Source organism: Somniosus microcephalus, chromosome 3 (assembly GCF_052327205.1).
Source record: "Somniosus microcephalus isolate GS21.2 chromosome 3, FLI_Smic_1.0, whole genome shotgun sequence".
NCBI classification, from domain to species: Eukaryota; Metazoa; Chordata; class Chondrichthyes; order Squaliformes; family Somniosidae; genus Somniosus; species Somniosus microcephalus.
In genome coordinates, this window is record NC_140989.1 from 160378868 (window position 1) to 160400945 (window position 22078).

At 48.8% G+C, this 22078-nt stretch overlaps 1 protein-coding gene across 2 annotated transcripts in view; it reads right to left on the reverse strand.

Moving 5' to 3' along the window:
• memo1 (mediator of cell motility 1) overlaps positions 1-22078 on the reverse strand; it is a 69413-nt gene that overhangs the window by 17893 nt on the left and 29442 nt on the right. For both annotated transcript variants that reach the window (XM_085981800.1, XM_085981799.1), the window contains one exon: positions 4805-4917. In XM_085981800.1, coding sequence (XP_085837926.1) covers positions 4805-4917 — 113 coding nt within the window. The remainder of the gene's footprint in view (positions 1-4804; positions 4918-22078) is intronic.

Sequence of the window (22078 nt, forward strand, 5' to 3'; positions counted from 1 at the left end):
CCCTCTCCCCCTCTCTCTCTGTCCCCTCCCCCCACCCTCTCTCTCTCTCCCTCCCCCCACCCTCTCTCTCTCCCCCTCCCCCCACCCACTCTCTCTCCCCCCCCACCCCTCTCCCTCCCCCACCCCCCACCCTCTCTCTCCCCCTCCCCCACCCCTCTCTCTCCCCCTCCCCCCACCCTCTCACTCTCCCCCTCCCCCACACCCTCACTCTCCCCCACCCCCCCCCCCACTCACACCCCCTCCCCCCACCCTCACTCCTCCCCCCACCCCCCACCCTCTCCCCCCCACCCCCCCACCCACCACTCCCCCCTCCCCCCACCCTCACACTCACCCCTCCCCCCCACCCACTCCCCCCCCCCCCCACCCTCTCTCTCTCCCCCCCCCCCAACCCTCTCCCCCTCCCCCCCCACCCTCCCCACCCCCCACCCCCTCTCCCCCCCACCCTCTCTCCCCTCCCCCCACCCTCTCTCTCCCCTCCCCCCACCCTCAGTCCCTTCCCCCACCCTCTCTCCCTCCCCCCACCCTCTCACCTCCCCCCCCACCCTCTCCCCCCCCCCCACCCTCACTCACCCCACCCACCCTCTCACCTCCCCCCCACCCACACACCCACCCCCCCCACCCACCTCACCCCCCCCCAACCCTCTCACCTCCCCCCCCACCCACTCTCCACCCCCCCACCCACCTCACCCCACCCCCCACCCCTCACCACCCCCCCCCTCACACCCCCCCCACCTCTCTCCCCCCCCCCCACCCACACCCCCTCCCCCCACCCTCACACCCCCTCCCCACCCACTCACCCCCCTCCCCCACCCTCACTCCCCCCCCCCCCCCACACACCCCCTCCCCCCACCCACACACCCCCCACCCTCTCCTCCCCCCCACCCTCTCCCCCCCCCCCCACCCTCTCTCACCCCCTCCCCACCCTCACTCCCCCCTCCCCACCCACACACTCCCCTCCCCCACCCTCACTCTCCCCCCTCCCCCACCCACTCTCTCCCCTCCCCCACCCTCTCTCCCCCACCCCCACCCTCTCTCCCCCCTCCCCCACCCTCTCTCTCCCCCCTCCCCCACCCTCTCTCCCCCCTCCCCCACCCTCTCTCCCCCCTCCCCCACCCTCTCTCTCCCCTCTCCTCTCTCTCCCCCTCCCCCCACCCTCTCTCTCCCCCCTCCCCCACCCTCTCTCCCCCTCCCCCACCCTCTCTCTCCCCCTCCCCACCCTCTCTCTCCCCCCTCCCCCCACCCTCTCTCTCCCCCCTCCCCCACCCTCTCTCCCCCTCCCCACCCTCTCTCTCCCCCCTCCCACCCTCTCTCTCCCCCTCCCCACCCTCTCTCTCCCCCCTCCCCACCCTCTCTCTCCCCCCTCCCACCCTCTCTCTCCCCCCTCCCCCACCCTCTCTCTCCCCCTCCCCCACCCTCTCTCTCCCCCCTCCCCCCACCCTCTCTCTCCCCCCTCCCCCCACCCTCTCTCCCCCCTCCCCCACCTCTCTCCCCCCTCTCTCTCCCCCCTCCCCCACCCTCTCTCTCCCCTCCCCACCCTCTCTCCCCCCCCTCCCCCCCCCCTCTCCCTCTCTCCTTCCCCCCTCTCCCTCTCCTTCCCCCTCTCTCTCTCCTACACCCTCTCTCTCTCTCTCCTTCCTCTCTCTCTCTCTCTCCTTCTCTCTCTCCTTCCCCTCTCTCTCTCTCTCCTTCCCCTCTCTCTCTCTCTCCTTCCCCCTCTCTCTCTCTCTCCTTCCCCCTCTCTCTCTCTCTCTCTTTCCCCTCTCTCTCTCCTACACCCTCTCTCTCTCTCTCCTTCCTCTCTCTCTCGCTCCTTCTCTCTCTCTCTCTCCTTCTCTCTCTCTCTCTCTCTCTCCCTCTCGCTCCTTCTCTCTCTCTCTCTCCTTCTCTCTCTCTCTCTCTCTCTCCCTCTCTCTCTCTCTCTCTCATTCCCCCTCTCTCTCTCTCTCTCATTCCCCCTCTCTCTCTCTCTCTCATTCCCTCTCTCTCTCTCCTTCCCTCTCTCTCTCTCCTTCCCCCTCTCTCTCTCTCTCCTTCCCCCCCTCCCTCTCTCTCTCCCCTCCCCCACCCTCTTTCTCCCCTCCCCCACCTCTCTCTCTCCCTCCCCCCACCCTCTCTCTCTCCCCTCCCCCCACCCTCTCTCTCTCCCCTCCCCCCACCCTCTCTCTCTCCCCTCCCCCACCCTCTCTCTCTTCCCTCCCCCCACCCTCTCTCTCTTCCCCCCACCCTCTCGCTCTTCCCTCTCCCTCCCTGCCCCTCTCCCTCTCCTCCCTCCCTCCCTATTTCTCTGTCTCTCTGACGTCTGTTCCCCTCTGTCGCTCTCAGTTTTTCTTCTGCCGTGGTGCCCGATTTGCTACTCCAGGCCCCGCCGTCCGCCCGCTCTCCGGGGCAAGGTAAGAGCCGGGCTCCGGCCCCACACTGCCAGGGATCAGCACCCGAGGAACCCGCCTGCCGCCCAACGTGAACAAAGACCCTCCTCACCTGTCACGGAGTTGAACTCTCCGAAAGCGGCCACGGTGCGCCAGGCCTCTTCCCCCGCGCATTCAGGAGGCGCGGGGAAGAGAGAGAGAGACACAGACTGGGGGGGGGGGGGCGAGTTAGACGCCGCCGCGCACCTGCTCCGCGGAGCTCCATGCCACCACCGCCGCACCAGCCTTTACTAAGATGGCGGCGGTAGCGGCGCTCAGCTGAGGCCCGCCCCTCCAGCCTTCACAAAGATGGCGGCGGTCGGGGGCCGCTTGTTGACTGGGGCCGGGAGGTGCCTAGCTCGGGCGTGGGTGCGGAGGAGAGGCCGAGGCTTCGAGGCCTACCTGGAAAAACGGGGAAAGGTAGGAAAATTAATGAGATTAGATAAAAGATTTAGAAAGTAATTAACTTTTTGTAAAAAACAATGTGTGTTTTAAAAGCAACGTTTTTTTTTAAGATGCAGAAAGCGGGAAAAAGAAAGGAAAAGTTTGGAATCAAGATGGCGGCGACTCACCTCAGTTCAGAACGATAAGGCCCGCCCACACAGGCACCGATTGGTCGACCGTCAGGTCACCGAAGCGTAGGATTGGTCAATCGTCCCGTCACTCGACCGTAGGAGGGCCCGGCCGCACGCGCCAGGAACCAGCCATACGATTAGCATCGAGTGACGTCGAGGTCGACCAATGAGCGGATAATGAGCGGAATGTTGAACGTTTTTTTGGATACCGCGGGCGCAATTTTTGTCCGGCCGAAACGTAAATACGCTTAGGACGGTTCTGGAATCGTCCGCTTTCTTTCGACGTAACGCACGTGTAGGTACGCTCTATAACTTTCGAGTTAATTCAAGACAGACAGACAGACGGAATGACAGACAGAAGAACCACTTTATATATAGATAGATAGATAGATAGATAGATAGATAAATAAAAAATAGATAGATAGATACCAAGCAGCATCCCAGTGAGCCTCAGTCTCATTCCTACAGTGTGGTGCCCAATGCGACAAACCGTATTCTAACTGATGTCTTAAGGTTTTATCAAGCTCATCAGTACCTCTTGGCTTTTATGTTCTACTCCTATGATGATAAAATCTATAATTCATTAGCGTTTTTTTTAAAGCCCATCATGCCAACACGGACTGGTTGGGCTGAATGGCCTGTTTCCGTGTTGTAACTTCTGTGTATTTCTATAGTATTTGCAACTTGTCTCTTCTCCCTCCTCTAGAAAAGAGAAGGCTGAGTGGTGACCAGGTAGAGGTCTTTAAGATTATGAAAAGGTTTGATAGGGTAGATGTAGAGAAGATGTTTCCACTTGCAGGCGAGACCAGAACTAGAGGGGCTATAAATATAAAATAGTCACTAATAGATCCAATAGGGAATTGGGAGAAACTTCTTTACCCAGGGAGTGGTTAGAAGGTAGAACTCGCTACCACAAGGTGTAGCTGAGGCGACCAGCATTGATGCATTTAAGGGGAAGCTAGATAAACACATGAGGGAGAAAGGAATAGAAGGATATGTTGATGGGGTTAGCTGAAGGAGGTTGGGAGGAGGCTCATACGCAGCATGAACACCAGCATGGACCTGTTGGGCTGAATGGCCTGTTTCTGCACTGTAAATACTATGTAATACTATGTAACCGGAGGTGCTGCCTTTCATGTGCTGTGAACCTGCATCCCCAAATCATAGCACCGCGCTTGCTTCCATTAAGTGTACAATTACTGCTGTTATTTTTTACCAAAATGTACCATCTCACACTAAATGACATTGAATTCCATCTGTCTACTTTTAGCCCATTCCCTCAACTTATCAATATCCCTTTGCAACTCCCTTTGATCTTCTAAGTAATTAACTTTACCTCCTATTTTGGTCTCAGTTGTAAATTTCGACACCACTCCCTCTAGGCCTATATCCAAATCATTGATATATACAGTGAACAGAAGTGGCCCCAGAACAGAACTCTGACTGACAATTTCCAACCGCTCTGAAAAACTGCCCTAACTCCCAAGCTTTATTTTCTCCTTTCTAACCAATTTTTAATCCAGTTTGGAATCCTCCCCCTAATTCTATATCCCCTTAAACTTCTCTAATAATATCCCGTGTGGTACCTTGTCAAAGGTTTTCCTAAAGTCCATGTACACTACAACCACTGCATTTCTCCATCTACCATGTCCATTACCTCCTCAAAGTGGGCAAGATAGCTAATGACAAATTTAAAAGCAAACCCAATTCCTGATTCCGCAGGGCAGCAGGTGATTTTGACATCAGTTGTTCCACATACGTTAAAGAACCCATACATAATGCTATGCTTTATATCACCAGCAAGAGCTAAGCATTGACACTTACTCTTTTGATCGATGCGTAGATCATACAAAGGTGTTCTATAAATATCTGCAGTGGATAGAGCACAGCGAGAAAGAGGCGCATGGTGCGATGGTCCCAAGATAAAAACTCTGCGTCTGTGAGGAAATTTAATTGACAAGTAAATCTGAGCCATCACCTTCCTTCTGATTTAACACAAATGATTACAAATTATTTAAAATGGAACCCAACAGTTCCACAAACATTAAGCCAGCAAGTGTCATTCACATAGCGGGGATCAGCAGCAGGTCCCAACCCTTCTTTTATTACCTGCCTTTTACTGTAGGTGACAAGAGATTTGCCTGCCCTCAGACCACAGTTAGCTAATGACACCCGCCATTCACTTTCTATGAAATGGACGGAAGTGAACTCCGCTACCTCAGCATCACAGACTCCAGGGCCACATGGTAATTACAGTTGAGGAAGGCCATTTGGCCCAGCTTAGTTCATCCATCCAGTGAGATCTTAAAACCACTCCCACTGCAGCATCTAATTGTTTCTGAAGTGATTCCAGGTTTTTTTTGTCTCCACTGCTGTATATGGATGTTTCATTGATCACTCTTTGTATTAATTTCTCAATATCAGTCCTAAAATCACCTTTGAACCTCTGACCCCCTTAAGAACATAAGAAATAGGAGCAGGAGCAGGGGTCGGCCATACGGCCCCTCGAGCCTGCTCCTCAATTCAATAAGATCATGGCCGATCTTCTACCTCAACTCCACTTTCCTGCACAATCCCCATATCCCTAGATTCCCTTAATATCCAAAAATCTATCGATCTCTGTCTTGAATATACTCAACGACTGAGCCTCCACACCCATCTTGGGCAGAGAATTCCAAAGATTTACCACCCTCGGAGTGAAGAAATTTCTCCACATCTCAGTCCTAAATGGCCGACCCCCTATTCTGAGACTCTGACCCCTGGTTCTAGACTCCCCCGCCAGGGGAAACATCCTCCCTGCATCTACCCCGTCAAGCCCTGTAAGAATTTTGTATGTTTCAATGAGATCACCTCTCATTCTTCTAAACTCCGGAGAATATAGGCCTAGTCTACTCAATCTCTCCTCATAGGACAATCCCCCCCATCCCAGGAATCAGTCTGGTGAACCTTCGTTGCACTCCCTCTATGGCAAGTATATCCTTCCTTAGGTAAGGGGACCAAAACTGTACACAATACTCCAGGTGTGGTCTCACCGGGGCCCTATATAATTGCAGTAAGATGTCTTTACTCTTAAACTCAAATCCTCTTGTAATAAAGGCCAACATACCATTTGCTTCCCTACGATAGCAAAATACTGCGGATGCTGGAAATCTGAAATAACAACAGAAAACGCTGGAAAAATTCAGCAGGCCCGGCAACATCCGTGGAGAGAGAAGCAGAGTCAACGTTTCGAGTCGAAACCCTTCTACAGAACTGAGAAAAAAAGGTAGGAAATGAAAAGATTAAAAGGCAGTTTGGGGGCTGGGGAATGGGGGAGGGGATGAAAGAAGAGACATTAAGAGATATTCAAGGCGAGACGCGATAGTAATAGGACAGGTAAAGAGACAAACAATGGCTCTAGATGAAGTGTGAAATGTGCTGGCAGAGTGAGAGACAGCTGCCATGTGGGAGAGAGAGGAAAAAAAGGAAAAGGCACAAACCAAAAGTGTGGATAAAAAATATAATAGGGGCCGAGGTTATGATCTGAAATTGTTGAACTCGATATTGAGTCCGGAAGGCTGTAAAGTGCCTAATCGGAAGATGAGGTGCTGTTCCTCGAGTTTATGGTGAGCTTACGTGGAACAATGCAAGAGGCCGCAGACGGCGAGGTCTGAGTGGGAGTGAAGCGGTGAATTGAAATGACAGGCGACCAGAAGCTCAGGGTCACCCTTACGGACTGAACGGAGGTGTTCCGCAAAGTGGTCACCCAATCTGCGTTTGGTCTCCCCAATGTAGAGACCACATCGTGAGCAGCGAATACAGTATACTAGATTGCAAGAAGTACAAGTAAATCGCTGTTTCACCTGGAAGGGGTGTTTGGGGCCCTGGACAGTGGGAAGGGGGGGGAGGTATATGGGCAGGTGTTGCATCTCCTGTGCTTGCACGGGAAGGTGCAAGGGGAAGGGGTGCTGGGGGTGATAGAGGAGTGGACTAGGGTGTCTCGAAGGGAGTGGTCCCTACGGAATGCTGAAAGGGGAGGGGAGGGGAAGATGCGTTTGGTGGTGGGATCACGTTGGAGGTAGCGGAAATGCCGGAGGATGATCCGTTGAATGTGGAGGCTGGTGGGGTGAAAGGTGAGGACAAGGGGAACCCTATCATGGTTCCGGGAGGGAGGGGCAGGGGTGAGGGCAGAAGTGCGGGAGATAGAACGGACCCAGTCGAGGGCCGTGTCAAACACAGTAGAGGGGAATCCTCGGTTGAGGAAAAAGGAAGACATGTCGGAAGCACTGGTGTGGAAGGTGGCATCGTCGGAGCAGATACGGTGGAGACGGAGAAACTGGGAGAATGGAATAGAGTCTTTACAGGAGGCGGAGTGGGAGGAAGTGTAGTCCAGGTAGCTGTGGGAGTCAGTGGGCTTGTAGTGAATTAACAACAGAAAATGCTGGAAATACTCAGCAGGCCAGGCAGCATCCGTGGAGAGAGAAACAGAGTTAGCGTTTCAGGTCTGGGACCCTTCATCAGAACTGGAAAAAGCTGGAGACGTAACAGATATTAAGCAGGTGCAGAGACAGAGGGGGGGGGGGGGGGTTAGGAGGGGAGGAAGGAATTGAAAGAACATCTGAACTTTTGTAAGAGGCAGGAAAGATAAAATGTTGCAAATGGGAGTGGCAAAAATCATACTGCATGAAAAATGGGGGCAGGGATAATTATCTGAAATTGTTGAACTTGATGTCGAGTCCGGCAGACTGCAAAGTGCCCAATCGAAAGATGAGGTGCTGTTCCTCGAGCTTACGTTGAGCTTCATTGGAACAATGTAACAGGCCGAGGACAGAGAGATCAGAGTGGGAGTGAAGCGGTGAATTAATGTGACAGGTGACCGGAAGCTCAGGGTCACCCTTACGGACTGAACGGAGGTGTTCCGCAAAGCGGTCGCCCAATCTGCGTTTGGTCTCCCCAATGTAGAGGAGACCGCATCGTGAGCAGCGAATACAGTATACTAGATTGCAAGAGGTACAAGTAAATCGCTGTTTCACCTGGAAGGGGTGTTTGGGGCCCTGGACAGTGGGAAGGGAGGAGGTAAAAGGGCATGTGTTGCGTCTCCTGCGCTTGCATGGGAAGGTGCCAGGTGAAGGAGAAGGGCTGTTGGGGGTGATTGAGGAGTGGACCAGGGTGTCGCGGAGGGAGCGGTCCCTTCGGAATGCTGAAAAGGGAGGTGAGGGGAAGATGTGTTTGGTGGTGGGATCATGTTGGAGGTGTCGGAAATGACGGAGGATGATCCGTTGAATGTGGAGGCTGGTGGGGTGAAAGGTGAGGACAAGGGAAACCCTATCGTGGTTGTGGGAGGGAGGGGAAGGGGTGAGAGCAGAAGTGAGGGAAATAGAACGGACACGGTCAAGGGCCGTGTCAATTACATTAGAGGGGAATCCTCGATTGAGGAAAAAGGAAGACATGTCAGAAGCACTGGTATGGAAGGTGGCATCGTCAGAACAGACGCGGCGGAGACGGAGAAACTGGGAGAATGGAATAGAGTCCTTACAGGAAGCGGGGCGGGAGGAAGTGTATTCCAGGTAGCTGTGGGAGTCGGTGGGCTTGTAGTGGATGTTTGTCAAAAGCCGATCGCCAGAAATGGAGACGGAGAAGTCAAGGAAGGGAAGGGAAGAATTGGAGATGGACCATGTGAAGGTGAGGGAAGGGTGGAAATTGTAAGTAAAGTGAATGAACTTATTTAGTTCAGGGCGAGAGCAGGAAACGGCACCAATACAGTCATCGATGTACCGGAAAAAGAGGTGAGGGAGGGGACCCGAGTAGGACTGGAACAAAGAATGTTCCACATATCCCATGAACAGGCAGGCATAGCTAGGGCCCATGCGGGTTCCCATAGCAACACCTTTAATTTGGAGGAAGTGAGTGGAGTCAAAGGAGAAGTTGTTCAATGTGAGAACAAGTTCAGCCAGGCGGAGGAGGGTGGTGGTGGATGGGGACTGGTTGGGCCTCTGTTCAAGGAAGAAACGGAGCGCCTGAAGGCCCGCCCATCTCCAGAGGGATGGAGGTGTAGAGGGATTGGACGTCCACAGTGAAAAGGAGACGGTTGGGGCCAGGAAACTGGAAACTGTTAACTGTTAAAGTGACGGAGGACGTCGGAAGAGTTGCGGATGTAGGTGGGAAGAGACTGGACAAGGCGAGAAAAAAAGAGAGTTGAGATAGGAAGAGATAAGTTCCATGGGGCAAGAACAGGCTGAAACGATGGGTCTACCAGGGCAGTCCTGTTTGTGGATCTTTGGAAGGAGGTAGAAGCGGGCTGTGCGGGGTTGGGGGACTATGAGGTTGGCGGCCATGGAGGGAAGATGTCCAGAGGAGATGAGGTCAGTGACACACTTGGAAACAATGGCTTGATGTTTGCTACTGGGGTCATGGTCCAAGCGGAGGTAGGAGGAGGTGCTGGAGAGTTGGCGTTCAGCTTCCGCACAGTAGAGGTCAGTTCGCCAAACAACAACAGCACCACCCTTATCAGCAGGTTTAATGATAATGTTAGGGTTGGATCGGAGGGAATGGAGTGCTGCAAGTTCAGAGGGAGGTAGGTTGGAGTGAAAGAGGGGAGCAGAGAAATGGAGACGGCCGATGTCACGACGGCAGTTAGCAATGAAAAGATCTAGAGGGTAAGAGGCCAGAGGGAGGGGTCCAAGTAAAACGAGAATTTAGAAAGCGGGAGAAAGGATCAGCCATGCGGGGGGAAGACTCCTGGCCAGAGAAGTGGGCATGGAGATGAAGGCGACGGAAGAAGAGCTCAGCATCGTGCCGAGCTCGAAATTCATTCAGATAGGGCCGTACGGGGATGAAGCTCAGGCCTTTGCGGAGGACTGATCGTTCGGGGTCAGAGAGGGGAAGGTCAGAGGGGATAGTGAAGACACGGCAGGGGGTGAGATTGGAAGAAGGGATGGGATCAGAGGAAAGTAACAGGGAAGAAGGTTCTGGAGGGGTGTTGGTGTCCAAGAGTTGATGAAGCTTGTGATCTTTTGACATCAGAAAGAAAGAAAAAAAGTTTTTTGTTGAAGCGTCGGATGAGTCGAAGGATGAAATGGAACTGTGGACCCGGACAGCTTTGAGATAAACATCGCTTGTAGTGAATGTTGGTCGATAACCTATCCCCAGAGATGGAGACGGAGAAGTCGAGGAAGGGAAGGGAAGAGTCAGAGATGGACCATGTGAAGGTGAGGGAAGGGTGGAAATTGGAGGCAAAGTGAAGGAAATTATCTAGTTCAGGGTGAGAGCAGGAAACGGCACCGATACAGTCATCAATGTACCGGAAAAAGAGGTGAGGGAGGGGATCCGAGTAGGACTGGAACAAAGAGTGTTCCACGTATCCCACGAAAAGGCAGGCATAGCTAGGAACCCATGCGGGTTCCCATAGCAACACCTCTAATTTGGAGGAAATGAGTGGAGTCAAAGGAGAAGTTGTTCAATGTGAGAACAAGTTCAGTCAGGCGGAGGAGGGTGGTGGTGGATGGGGACTGGTTGGGCCTCTGTTCAAGGAAGAAGCGGAGCCCCCTCAGGCCATCCTGGTGGGGGATGGAGGTGTAGAGGGATTGTACGTCCATGGTGAAAAGGAGGCGGTTGGGGCCAGGAAACTGGAAACTGTTAAAGTGGCGGAGGGCGTCAGAAGAGTCGCGGATGTAGGTGGGAAGAGACTGGACAAGGGAAGAAAAGATAGAGTCGAGATAGGAAGAGATAAGTTCTGTGGGGCAAGAACAGGCTGAAAGGATGGGTCTACCAGGTCGGTCTTGTTTGTGGATCTTGGGAAGGAGGTACAAGCGGGCTGTGCGGGGTTGGGGAACTATGAGGTTGGTGGCAGCGGGGGGGAAGATCTCCAGAGGAGATGAGGTCAGTGACAGTCTTGGAAACGGTGGTTTGATGTTCAGTAGTGGGGTCATGGTCCAGGTGGAGGTAGGAGGAGTAGTCGGAGAGTTGGCGTTCAGCTTCTACTAGGTAGAGGTCGGTTTGCCAAACAACAACAGCACCACCCTTGTCAGCAGGTTTAATGACAGTGTCGGGGTTGGATCTGAGAGAATGGGGTGCTGCACGTTCAGAGGGAGGTAGGTTGGAGTGAGTGAGGGGAGCAGAGAAATGGAGACGGCCGATGTCGCGGCTGTAACGTATGTGCCTTTAAGTCAGAACTGCTTTTACAGCTCCTGTATACTGTAGTACTGGCAGTGACCACACCGGAAGCTTTGTGCATGCCTCTGTACCCCCAGTCTTGAGACTACCCTCCTCCAGTAAAGACCTGTTTATTGTTAATGTACAGCATCCGTGTGATTATTTAATAACAGCATATCCTCTGAATCACGGATCCAACAGCGGCGGTAGTCAGCAATGAAAAGATCTAGAGAGGGTAAGAGGCCAGAGGGAGGGGTCCAGGTAGAATGAGCTACCTGGACTACACTTCCTCCCACCCCACCTCCTGTAAGGACTCTATTCCATTCTCCCAGTTTCTCCGTCTCCGCCGCATCTGCTCCGATGATGCCACCTTCCACACCAGTGCTTCCGACATTTTTTCCTCAACCGAGGATTCCCCTCTACCGTGGTTGACACGGCCCTCGGCTGGGTCCGTTCTATCTCCCGCACTTCTGCCTTCCCCTCCCGGAACCATGATAGGGTTCCCCTTGTCCTCACCTTTCACCCCACCAGCCTCCACATTCAACGGATCATCCTCCGCCATTTCCGCCACCTCCAACGTGATCCCATCACCAAACGCATCTTCCCCTCCCCTTTCAGCATTCCATACGGACTGCTCCTTCCGAGACACCCTAGTCCACTCCTCTATCACCCCCAGCACCCCTTCCCCTTGCACCTTCCCAAGCAAGCGCAGGAGATGCAACACCTGCCCATATACCTCCCCCCTTCCCACTGTCCAGGGCCTCAAACACCCCTTCCAGGTGAAACAGCGATTTACTTGTACTTCTTGCAATCTAGTATACTGTATTCGCTGCTCACGATGTGGTCTCTACATTGGGGAGACCAAACGCAGATTGGGTGACCACTTTGCGGAACACCTCCGTTCAGTCTGTAAGGGTGACCCCGAACTTCCGGTCGCCTGTCATTTCAATTCACCGTTCCATTCCCACTCAGACCTCACCGTCTGCGGCCTCTTGCATTGTTCCACGGAAGCTCAGCGTAAACTCGAGGAACAGCACCTCATCTTCCGATTAGGCACTTTACAGCCTTCCGGACTCAATATTGAGTTCAACAACTTCAGAACATAACCTCGGCCCCGATTATATTTTTATATTTTTTATCCACACTTTTGGTTTGTGCCTTTTCCTTTTTTTCCTCTCTCTCCCACATGGCAGCTGTCTTTCACTCTGCCAGCGCATTTCACACTTCATCTAGAGCCATTGTTTGTCTCTTTACCTGTCCTATTACTATCTCGTCTCACCTTGAATATCTCTTAATGTCTCTTCTTTCATCCCCTCCCCCATTTCCCAGCCCCCAAACTGCCTTTTAATCTTTTCATTTCCTGCCTTTTTTCCTCAGTTCTGTAGAAGGGTTTCGACCCGAAACGTTGACTCTGTTTCTCTCTCCACGGATGTTGCCGGGCCTGCTGAATTTTTCCAGCGTTTTCTGTTGTTATTTGCTTTCCAATTGCTTGCTGTATTTTCAGTTAACTTTCAGTGATTCGTGTACAAGGACACCCAGGTCTCTCTGAATGCAAACATTTCCCAATCTCTCACCATTTAAAAAATACTCTGCTTTTCTATTTTTCCTACCAAAGTGGATAACTTCACATTTCTCCACATTATATTCCATTTGCCATGTTCTTGCCCACTCACTTAGCCTGTCTATATCCCTTGAAGCCTCTTTGCATCCTCCTCAAAACTTATATTCCTACCCAGCTTTGTATCATCAGCAAACGTGGATATATTACATTTGGTCCCCTGATCCAAATCATTGATGTATATTGTGAACAGCTGAGGCCCAAGCACTGATCCTTGCAGTACCCCACTAGTTACAGCCTGCCAACCCGAAAATGACCTGTTTATTCCTACTCTCTGTTTTCCGTCCGTTAACCAATCCTCAATCCATATTACATCCAATCCCACGAGCCCTAATTTTGTTTAATAACCTCATGTGGCACCTTATCGAATGCCTTCTGAAAATCCAAATACACCACATCCACTGGTTCCCGCTTATCTATTCTGCTAGTTACAACCTCAAAAAACTCTAGCAGATTCGTCAAACACGATTTCCCTTTCATAAATCCGTGTTGACTCTGCCCAATCCTATTATTATTTTCTAAGTGCCCTGTTACCACGTCCTTAATAACAGATTCTAGCATTTTCCCTACTACTGATGTCAGGCTAACTGGGCTGTAGTTCCCAGTTTTCTCTCTCCCTCCTTTCTTAAATAGTGGGGTTACATTTGCTGCCTTCCAATCCACAGGAACCATTCTAGAATCTATGGAATTTTGAAAATGACAATCAATGCATGCACTATCTTTATAGCCATCACTTTGAAAACCCTAGGATGTAAGCCATCAGATCAAGGAGATTTATCGGCTTTCAGTCCTATTAATTTCTCCAGTACTATTTTTTTTTACTAATATTAATATCTTTCAGTTCCTCATTCTCGCTAGAGCCTTGGTTCTCCACTATTTCCAGGAAGTTTTTTGCATCTTCTTCCATGAAGACAGGCACAAAGTATGTGTTTAATTATTATTCCCCATTATAATTTCTCCTGTCTCAGCCTGTAAGGGACCCAACATTTACTTTCGCTAATCTTTTCCTTTTTACATACCTATAGAATCTTTTACAGTCTGTTTTTGTCTCTCACTAGTTTACTCTCATATTCTATTTTCCCTTTCTTTATCAATTTCTTGGTCCTCCTTTGCTGAATTCTAAAATTCTCCCAATCCTCAGGCTTACTACTCTTTTTGGCAACATTATAAGCCTCTTCCTTTGATCTAATACTATCTTTAACTTCTCTTGTTAGCCATGGTTGGACCACTTTTCCTATGGGGTTTTTGTGTCTTAAAGGAATGTATAATTGTTGTAAGTTATGTATTAATTCTTTAAATGCTAACCATTGCTTGTCTACCATCATACCTTTTAATGTAGTTTCCCAATCTACCTTAGCCAACTCGCCCCTCATACTTACATAGTTTGCTTTGTTTAGATTTAAGATCCTAGTTTTGGATTTAACTAAATCACTTTGAAACTCAATATAAAATTCTATCATATTATGGTCACTCTTCCCCAAGGGCCCCTTCCTCACCAACTCCACTTCCTCACATTATCCCCATATCCCTTGATTCTCAGTGTCCAAAAATCTATCGATCTCTGTCTTGAATATACTCAATGACTGAGCATCCACAGCCCTCTGGAGTAGAGAATTCCAAAGATTGATAACCCTGAGTGAAGAAATGTCTCCTCACCTCAGTCCTAAATGGCCGAGCCCTTATCCTTAGTTCCACTCTCACTGTATAATTAAAAGTAATATTCTGGGTTAACTTTGTACTACTCATTCTGTCACTTCTGAGCTGCCTCCTGCAATCCCACTGCCTCTCTTGGTTTGGGATCATCTGCAAATGTGACCACTTTATGTTGAGTTTCTGAATCCAGGTCAAAGACAATCATACGTGTTCAGTAACTGGGAGTGTGAAGGAACTTGAGCTTATATCATTTGACTTGGTGCAGGGTGCGAAAAAGCTTAGGCTTCCTCCTTTGGTACTATACATCAGCACCCCAACCGTACACTCATTTTGAAGCCACTGGAATTCCTCTGCAGAACCTATAATACCCTCATTAAATAGACTAGTAAAGTGCCCAAGAAGTTGCCCATTGTTAGCTGAATAAAAGCTATCTTTTACATACAAGATGGCAACAGAGTTAGGAGAAAAGACTACAGAAACTCACTCCACAGAGCCACCAAGTGGCCATGGCCTGCAACTACACTGTGACAATTGATACAGCAATATTGAATGGGAAATGTTAACACAGCAAATTACAATAGTAAATGTCAACAGGAAAGTGTGACCAAAAATCAAGATAAGAGGAAGTAACATTAAGGACAGGAAATGCATGTCCTATGCAAGACTTATAGTAATACATACATATTGTTTATATATAGATTGACAAAGCGGTTGGTAGAAATGTACTGAACTCTGCTCGTGTGTAGAAGCAAGTTTGTTTAATTAGTCTCAGACCCAGTTCAGAATACATGAGCTGCTCTCATTAGATTAACGAGGTTTATCCTCTTGGAATGGTTACAGCCAGAACGTGATCTAGCTCAGGCGATTTTGTGCACCGATACAGGGAGGTGTGAGGCACTGCTTAGCTTACAAATGTTATATTGCAGTACACACTTCAGAGCAGCTTTAGGTTGTGCTCAAGGATTTGCTTCTGATTAGGAAACAGAATAGCTAAAGGGCCTGCTGAGAGATATCAGTATAGTGTCAGCCTTGGCTCAGTTGGTAGCACCCTCGCCTTTGAGTCAGAAGGTTGTGGGTTCAAGTCCCACTCCAGGGACTTGGGCATAAAATCTACCGTGACACTCCCAATGCAGTACCAGATGCCTAGTTGCCGCTTTTCAGATGAGATGTTAAACCGAGGCTCCGTCTGCCCTCTTAGGTAGATGTAAAAGATCCCATGACACTATTTCAAAGAAGAGCAAGGGAGTTATCCACTGTGTTCTGGCCAATATTTATTCCTCAATCAACATCACTAAAAAACTGATTATCTGGTCATTATCACATTGTTGTCTGTGTAAATTGGCTGCCATGTTTCCTACATTACAACAGTGACTACACTTCAAAAAGTACTTTTTTGGCTGTAAAGCGCTTTGGGACGTCTGGTGGTTGTGAAGGCGCTATATAAATGAAAGTCTTTCTTTTTTTCTAAGGAGTTTGATACATGTCTTTGGTAGATTCAGGTCCGTTCCTGATGTTGTCAGTCAGTAGATGCTCAATGCTGTGACCACAAATATACAGGTGTTAGAGGAGTTGGATATTGCAGACGCTTCCAGCCTAGACCAACGGGGAGTTTGGAGGGACATGCCATTTAGTTAATTTCAAAAACTCAGCTTCTGATCTCTAAAACCAATGCCACCTACAAAAATCAGGGGGAAATAAAGGCAAGTGCCTTCAGAAAATGAGATATGAAGACAATGGACTCAATATGTGCAGCTTTAAACAATTCAACTCCACACAGCTCCCCAGTGACTCATGCCACCTGTTACTGGAAGGAGGTAGATAAAAAGGATTGCCTTATTGGAAACCTTCTTAAAAGACTGCGGATCTGGGTATTGTATGACAGTGAACTACACTTCAAAATCTTAGCCAAGCAATGCCAGCATCAAGCAAGTGAACAACTGACATGTCTGCTCCCAACCAGGAAAAGCAGGTATTGATCGACAAGCAGACTTTATTGCACTTTGTTTCACAACAGGTGTGACAATATATCTCGCTCACGCTGTCAGACAGCAACATTATCCCATATAAAACACAATATATTATTGTTTGGATGAAGTTACATAGAATGTACAGCACAGACACATTTGGTCCACGCCGGTGTTTATGCTCTACGTGAGCCTCCTCCTACCTCTCTTATATCTAGCCCTATCAGCATATAACCTTCTATTCCTTTCTCCCTTGTGTTTACCTAGCTTCCCTTTAAATGCACCTATGCTATTCGCCTCAACTACTCCTCAGCGAGTTCCACATTCTAACCACTCTCCGGGAAAAGAAGTCCATATTGGATTTATTAGTGACTATCTTCTATCGACGGTCAACCCTCATCCTTCACTTTTTTAAAGAAAAGAGCCCCAGCTTGTTCAACCTTTCCTGATAGGCACAACCTATCATTTCTGGTATCATCCTTATAAATCTTTTTTTACACCTTCTCCAGTGCCTCTATATCCTTTCATAATTTGGAGACCAGAACTGTAGACAGTACTCTAAGTTTGATCAAACCAAGGCTCGATACAAGTTTAACATAGCTTCACTGCTTTTCAATTCAATCCCTCCAGAAATGAACCCCAATGTTTTGTTTGCTTTTTTATGGCCTTATTAACCTGAGTCGCTAATTTTAATGATTTGTGTATCTGTACCTATAGATCTCTTTGCTCCTCTACCCCATTTAGACTCTTATTTTTCAAGGAGTATGTGGCCTCCTTATTCTTCCTACCAAAATGCACCACCTCACACTTATCTATATCGAAATTAATTTGCCAATGGGAGAGGATTTTGGGAACAGTGATCATAGTCAGATTTAGAATAGTTATGGAAAAGGACAAGGTACAATCAAGTGTAAAAATACTTCACTGGAAGAGGACTAACTTAAGTGAGTTGAAAGGGGATCTGGCACAGGTGGCTTGGATTCAAAAATTGGTAGGCAAAACAGTAATTTAACAATGGGAGGTCTTCAGAGAGGTTCGGTTACAGAGGAGACACATTCCTATGAGGGGGAAAGGAAAGGCATCCAAAGCTTGAGCTCACTGGATGACTAAACATATAGGAGGTTAAAATGAGACAGAAAAAGGAGGCTTATGACAATTGTAAGTTTCATAATGCAGTAGAGAACCAAGCTGAACATAGAAAGTACATACGATAGCAAAATACTGCAGATGCTGGAAATCCGAAATAACAACAGAAAATGCTGGAAAAACTCAGCAGGCCAGGCAACATCCGTGGAGGGAAATTAGAGTTGACGCTTCGGGTCGAAACCCTTTTTCAAAACTGGAAAGGAAATAAAATAGATCGAAGGCAGGGCTGCGATAGAACAAAAGAAGTAAAAGAGACATTAAGAGGTATTCAAAACCAGACGAGATGGTAATAGGACAAGTGGAGACAAAAGACGGCTGAGATTAGGTGTGAAGTGTACTGGCAGGATGAGACAGAGCTGCCATGCATGAAAGTACATAGGCTATCTAAAAAAGGGAAGAGGAGGGGCAAAGAGAGAGTATGAGAACAGATTAGCAGTGAACATAAAAGGGAACCAAAAAGTTTTTTTTATAAACACATGAATAGTAAAATGGTAGTCAAAGGAAAGGTGGGCCTGATTAGGGACCAAAAAGATCTTATGGAGGCAGAGGGCAAGGCTAAGGTACTAAATGAGTACTTTGCATTTGTCTTCACTAGAGAAGCTGCTGCCAATGTAGCAGTTAAGGAGGGGGTAGTAGCAATATTGGCTAGGATAAAAATCGATAAAGAGGATGCACTTAAAAGGTTGTCTGTCCTCGAAGTAGAAAAGTCACCCGGTCCGGATGGGATGCTGCCTAGGTTACGGAGGGAAGTAAGGGAAATTGCGGAGGCTCTAGCCACAATCTTTCAATCCTCCTTATGGGAACGGTACCAGAGAACTGCAAATGTTACACCCCTGTTCAAAAAAGGGGAAAAGGGATAAATCCGGCAACTATCCAGTCAGCCTAACGTCTGTGATGGGGAAATTTTTAGAGACAATAATCCAGGACAAAATTAAAGGGCATTTGGAAAAGTATGGGCTAATAAATGAAGGTCAACACAGATTTGTCAAAGGCAAATTGTGTTTGACTAACTTGATAGAGTTCTTTGATGAAGTAATGGAGAGGATTGATGAGGGTAGTGCGGGTGATGTTGTGTATGTGAACTTTCAAAAAGATTTGACAAATTACCACATTATAGACTTGTTAGCAAAATTAAAGCCCATGGGATTAAAGAGACAGTGGCAGCGTCGATACAAAATTGGCTAAGGGACAGAAAGCAGAGAGTTGTGGTGAACGGTTGTTTTTCAGATTGGAGGGAAGTATATGGTGGTGTTACCCAGGAGTCGGTATTAGGACCACTGCTCTTTTTGATATATATATTAATGACCTGGACTTGGGTATACAGGGCATAATTTCAAAGTTTGCAGATGATGTGAAAATTGGAAATGTAGTTAGCAATGAAGGTGATGGTAACAGATGTCAGGAGGACATAGACAGACTGGTAAAATGGGCAGACACATGGCAAATGAAATTTAACACAGAAGTGTGAAGTGATACCTTCTACCGGGCAGGGCTGTTGTTAACTAGCGTACCTTCTACCGGGCAGGGCTGTCGTTAACTAGCGTAGCTTCTACCGGGCAGGGCTGTCATTAACTAGCGTACCTTCTACCGGCAGGGCTGTCATTAACTAGCGTACCTGCGACCGGGCAGGGCTGTCGTTAACTAGCGTACCTTCTACCGGGCAGGGCTGTCATTAACTAGCATACCTGCGGCCGGGCAGGGGGCTGTCATTAACTAGCGTACCTTCTACCGGGAGGGTGGGGGGGGGGGGCAAGTTTTCTGTGAACCCGTCTGCTTCCTGTTGGACAGCAGGATCTGAAGACGGTTTAAAGCAGCCTTACCCAGGGGCACCTGCCAGTATATTTTAAACTGACCAGCAGAGTGTTGAGCGTCAGTTCACCCAATGGCCTGCGGTAATTCCTCATTACTCCCACTCTTCCCAGTATGCAGAAACGCATTCGGTCCTTGAATTGGGTTTAAATCTGCCCCAGTCTGATGAATGTTTTTGATTAGTGTTTCTCTGCTGGTTGTAACCATCCTATGTGGAGTGAGTCTGGTTGTTGCAGCAAGACCTGGACGACATTCAGGCTCGGGCTGATAAATGGCAAGTAACATTCGCGCCGCACAAGTGCCAGGCAATGACTATCTCCAACAAGGGATCGTCCAACCACTGCCCCATGACATTCAATGTCATTACCATCGCCGAATCCCCCAATATCAACATCCTGGTAGGTCACCATTGACCAGAAACTTAACTGGACCAGCCACATAAATACTGTGGCTACAAGAGCAGGTCAGAGGCTGGGTATTCTGGGGCGAGTCTCTCACCTCCTGACTCCCCAAAGCCTTTCCACCATCTACAAGGCACAAGTCAGGAGTGTGATGGAATACTCTCCACTTGCCAGGATGAGTGCAGCTCCAACAACACTCAAGAAGCTTGACACCATCCAGGACAAAGCAGCCCGCTTGATTGGCACCCCATCCACCACCTTAAACATTCACTCCTTCCACCACCGGCGTACCATGGCTGCAGTGTGTACCATCTACAAGATGCATTGCGGCAACTCGCCAAGGCTTCTTTGACAGCACCTCCCAAACCCGCGACCTCTACCACCTAGAAGGACAAGGGCAGCAGGTGCATGGGAACACCACCACCTCCAAGTTCCCCTCCAAGTCACACACAATCCTGACTTAGAAATATATCGCCGATCCTTTATCGTCGCTGGGTCAAAATCCTGGAACTCCCTACCTAACAGCACTGTGGGAGTACCTTCACCACACGGACTGTAGCAGTTCAAGGCGGCGGCTCACCACCACCTTCTCAAGAGCAATTAGGGATGGGCAATAAATGCTGGCCTTGCCACTGACGCCCACATCCCATGAATGAATTTAAAAAAAAATGTCCTTTGTGGCATGAGTCTGGTTGTAACCGTCCTCTGTGGAGTGAGTCTGGTTGTAACCGTTGTGTCAAGAGGGTCTGGGTAGGCTTCACCCTGCAGACAGAACAAACTGCCCATTAATTAGTTACAGATTGCAAAGTTGCCAATCACACTTCATCACGAGGATGGTGGTATGGGCAAAGGACTGGTACTGCGACGAGCCTTCTGAGGTTGGGCATAAGGCACATTTCTTGAGTCAGAGAATGAGGCAATATAAACTAAAAGGTACAATTTTAAAAGGGGTGCAGGAACAGAGAGACCTGCGGGTGTATTTGCACAAATCTTTGAAGGTGGCAGAACAAGTTGAGAAGGTTGTTAAAAAGAGCATATGGCAACCTTGGCTTTATTAACAGCAGGGGAACTAGGATTAATTGGATAGCTCTACCAAAGAGCCAGCACAGGCATGGTGGCCTCCTTCTGTGCTGTATCATTCTATGATTTACACAAACATTCTGCAAGTTTATTAATGTCTTCTGCTTTGTCAGAGTTTTCCTCAGTATTAACTATAACCCCCAATTTGGTGTGCCAAGTGTAGGATAATATCCCTTTAACGCAACAAAGTCTAACTGCTGTTAAGTAAACACTGGGTGAGTTCATAAAGTTTAATCATGAGGCTGCAGACATTGAGGCTCTGTTATTTTCACACTCTTGGAGAGTTCTTTGATTGTTATACATTTTTTGAAATACAAATGCGACAATTGAAGTGTGACAGACAAAAAACGTGCAAGATATTTATCTTTACAATATTACCATTGGATCTCCTATGGCATTGCTCACCGGAGGATTTACAATTCATACCGATCGGATTTTATGATGTACAGTCACCACCACTTACACCATCCCTGCTTAGCCCGAACAGCCGCCTGCATCGAGCAAACAGCGCTAAACATTTGCCATAGGCGTCAATTACAAAGGAACCTCTTAAACTGTATTTCAAACAGTTAAGCAGCTGTTTTCACTTTGTTAAAGTGTGATTACCTGTCATTAAGTCCTAACCCCTCGTGGCCTCTAGAACTGCTGTGAGCACTTCTTGTCGGGTTGCTGAGCCAGGTACCTTCCAGTCCCATTTTATAATTAACAAGATAGTCTGACCAGCTCTTAAATAGATCCAGGTCTTTAATCTACATAATTAAAATTGAGATACAGCGGACTTATCCCCATTTCAAATGCTGGAGCCTTACAAGTACTGGGATAAGAGGGAGCAGTTCCGTCGGGACGGGCTTCATTTGAACCAGGCTGGGACCAGTGTCCTGGCGAATCGAATTACTAGGGCTGTAGATAGGGCTTTAAACTAAATAGTGGGGGGGAGGGATGCGCTGAGCGGAAATTAAAAAAGTCAAAGAAAAATGAGAAGGCAAAAGTGCAAGGTAGCGATAGGGGTAACGATAACCAGAGTGTGACAAGAAGGGACAGAGCATATACACATAAGAGTGCATCAGAAAGAGGGGTCAGAGTAAGGAAAAATGGTGAAAAGACAAAATTAAAAGCTCTATATCTGAACGCACGCAGCATTCGTAACAAGATAGAGGAGTTGACAGCACAAATAGAAATAAATTGGTATGATCTGGTAGCCATTACAGAGACGTGATTGCAAGGTGACCAAGGCTGGGAACTGAATATTCAGGGGTATTTGCCATTTCGTAAGGATAGGCAGAAAGGAAAAGGAGGT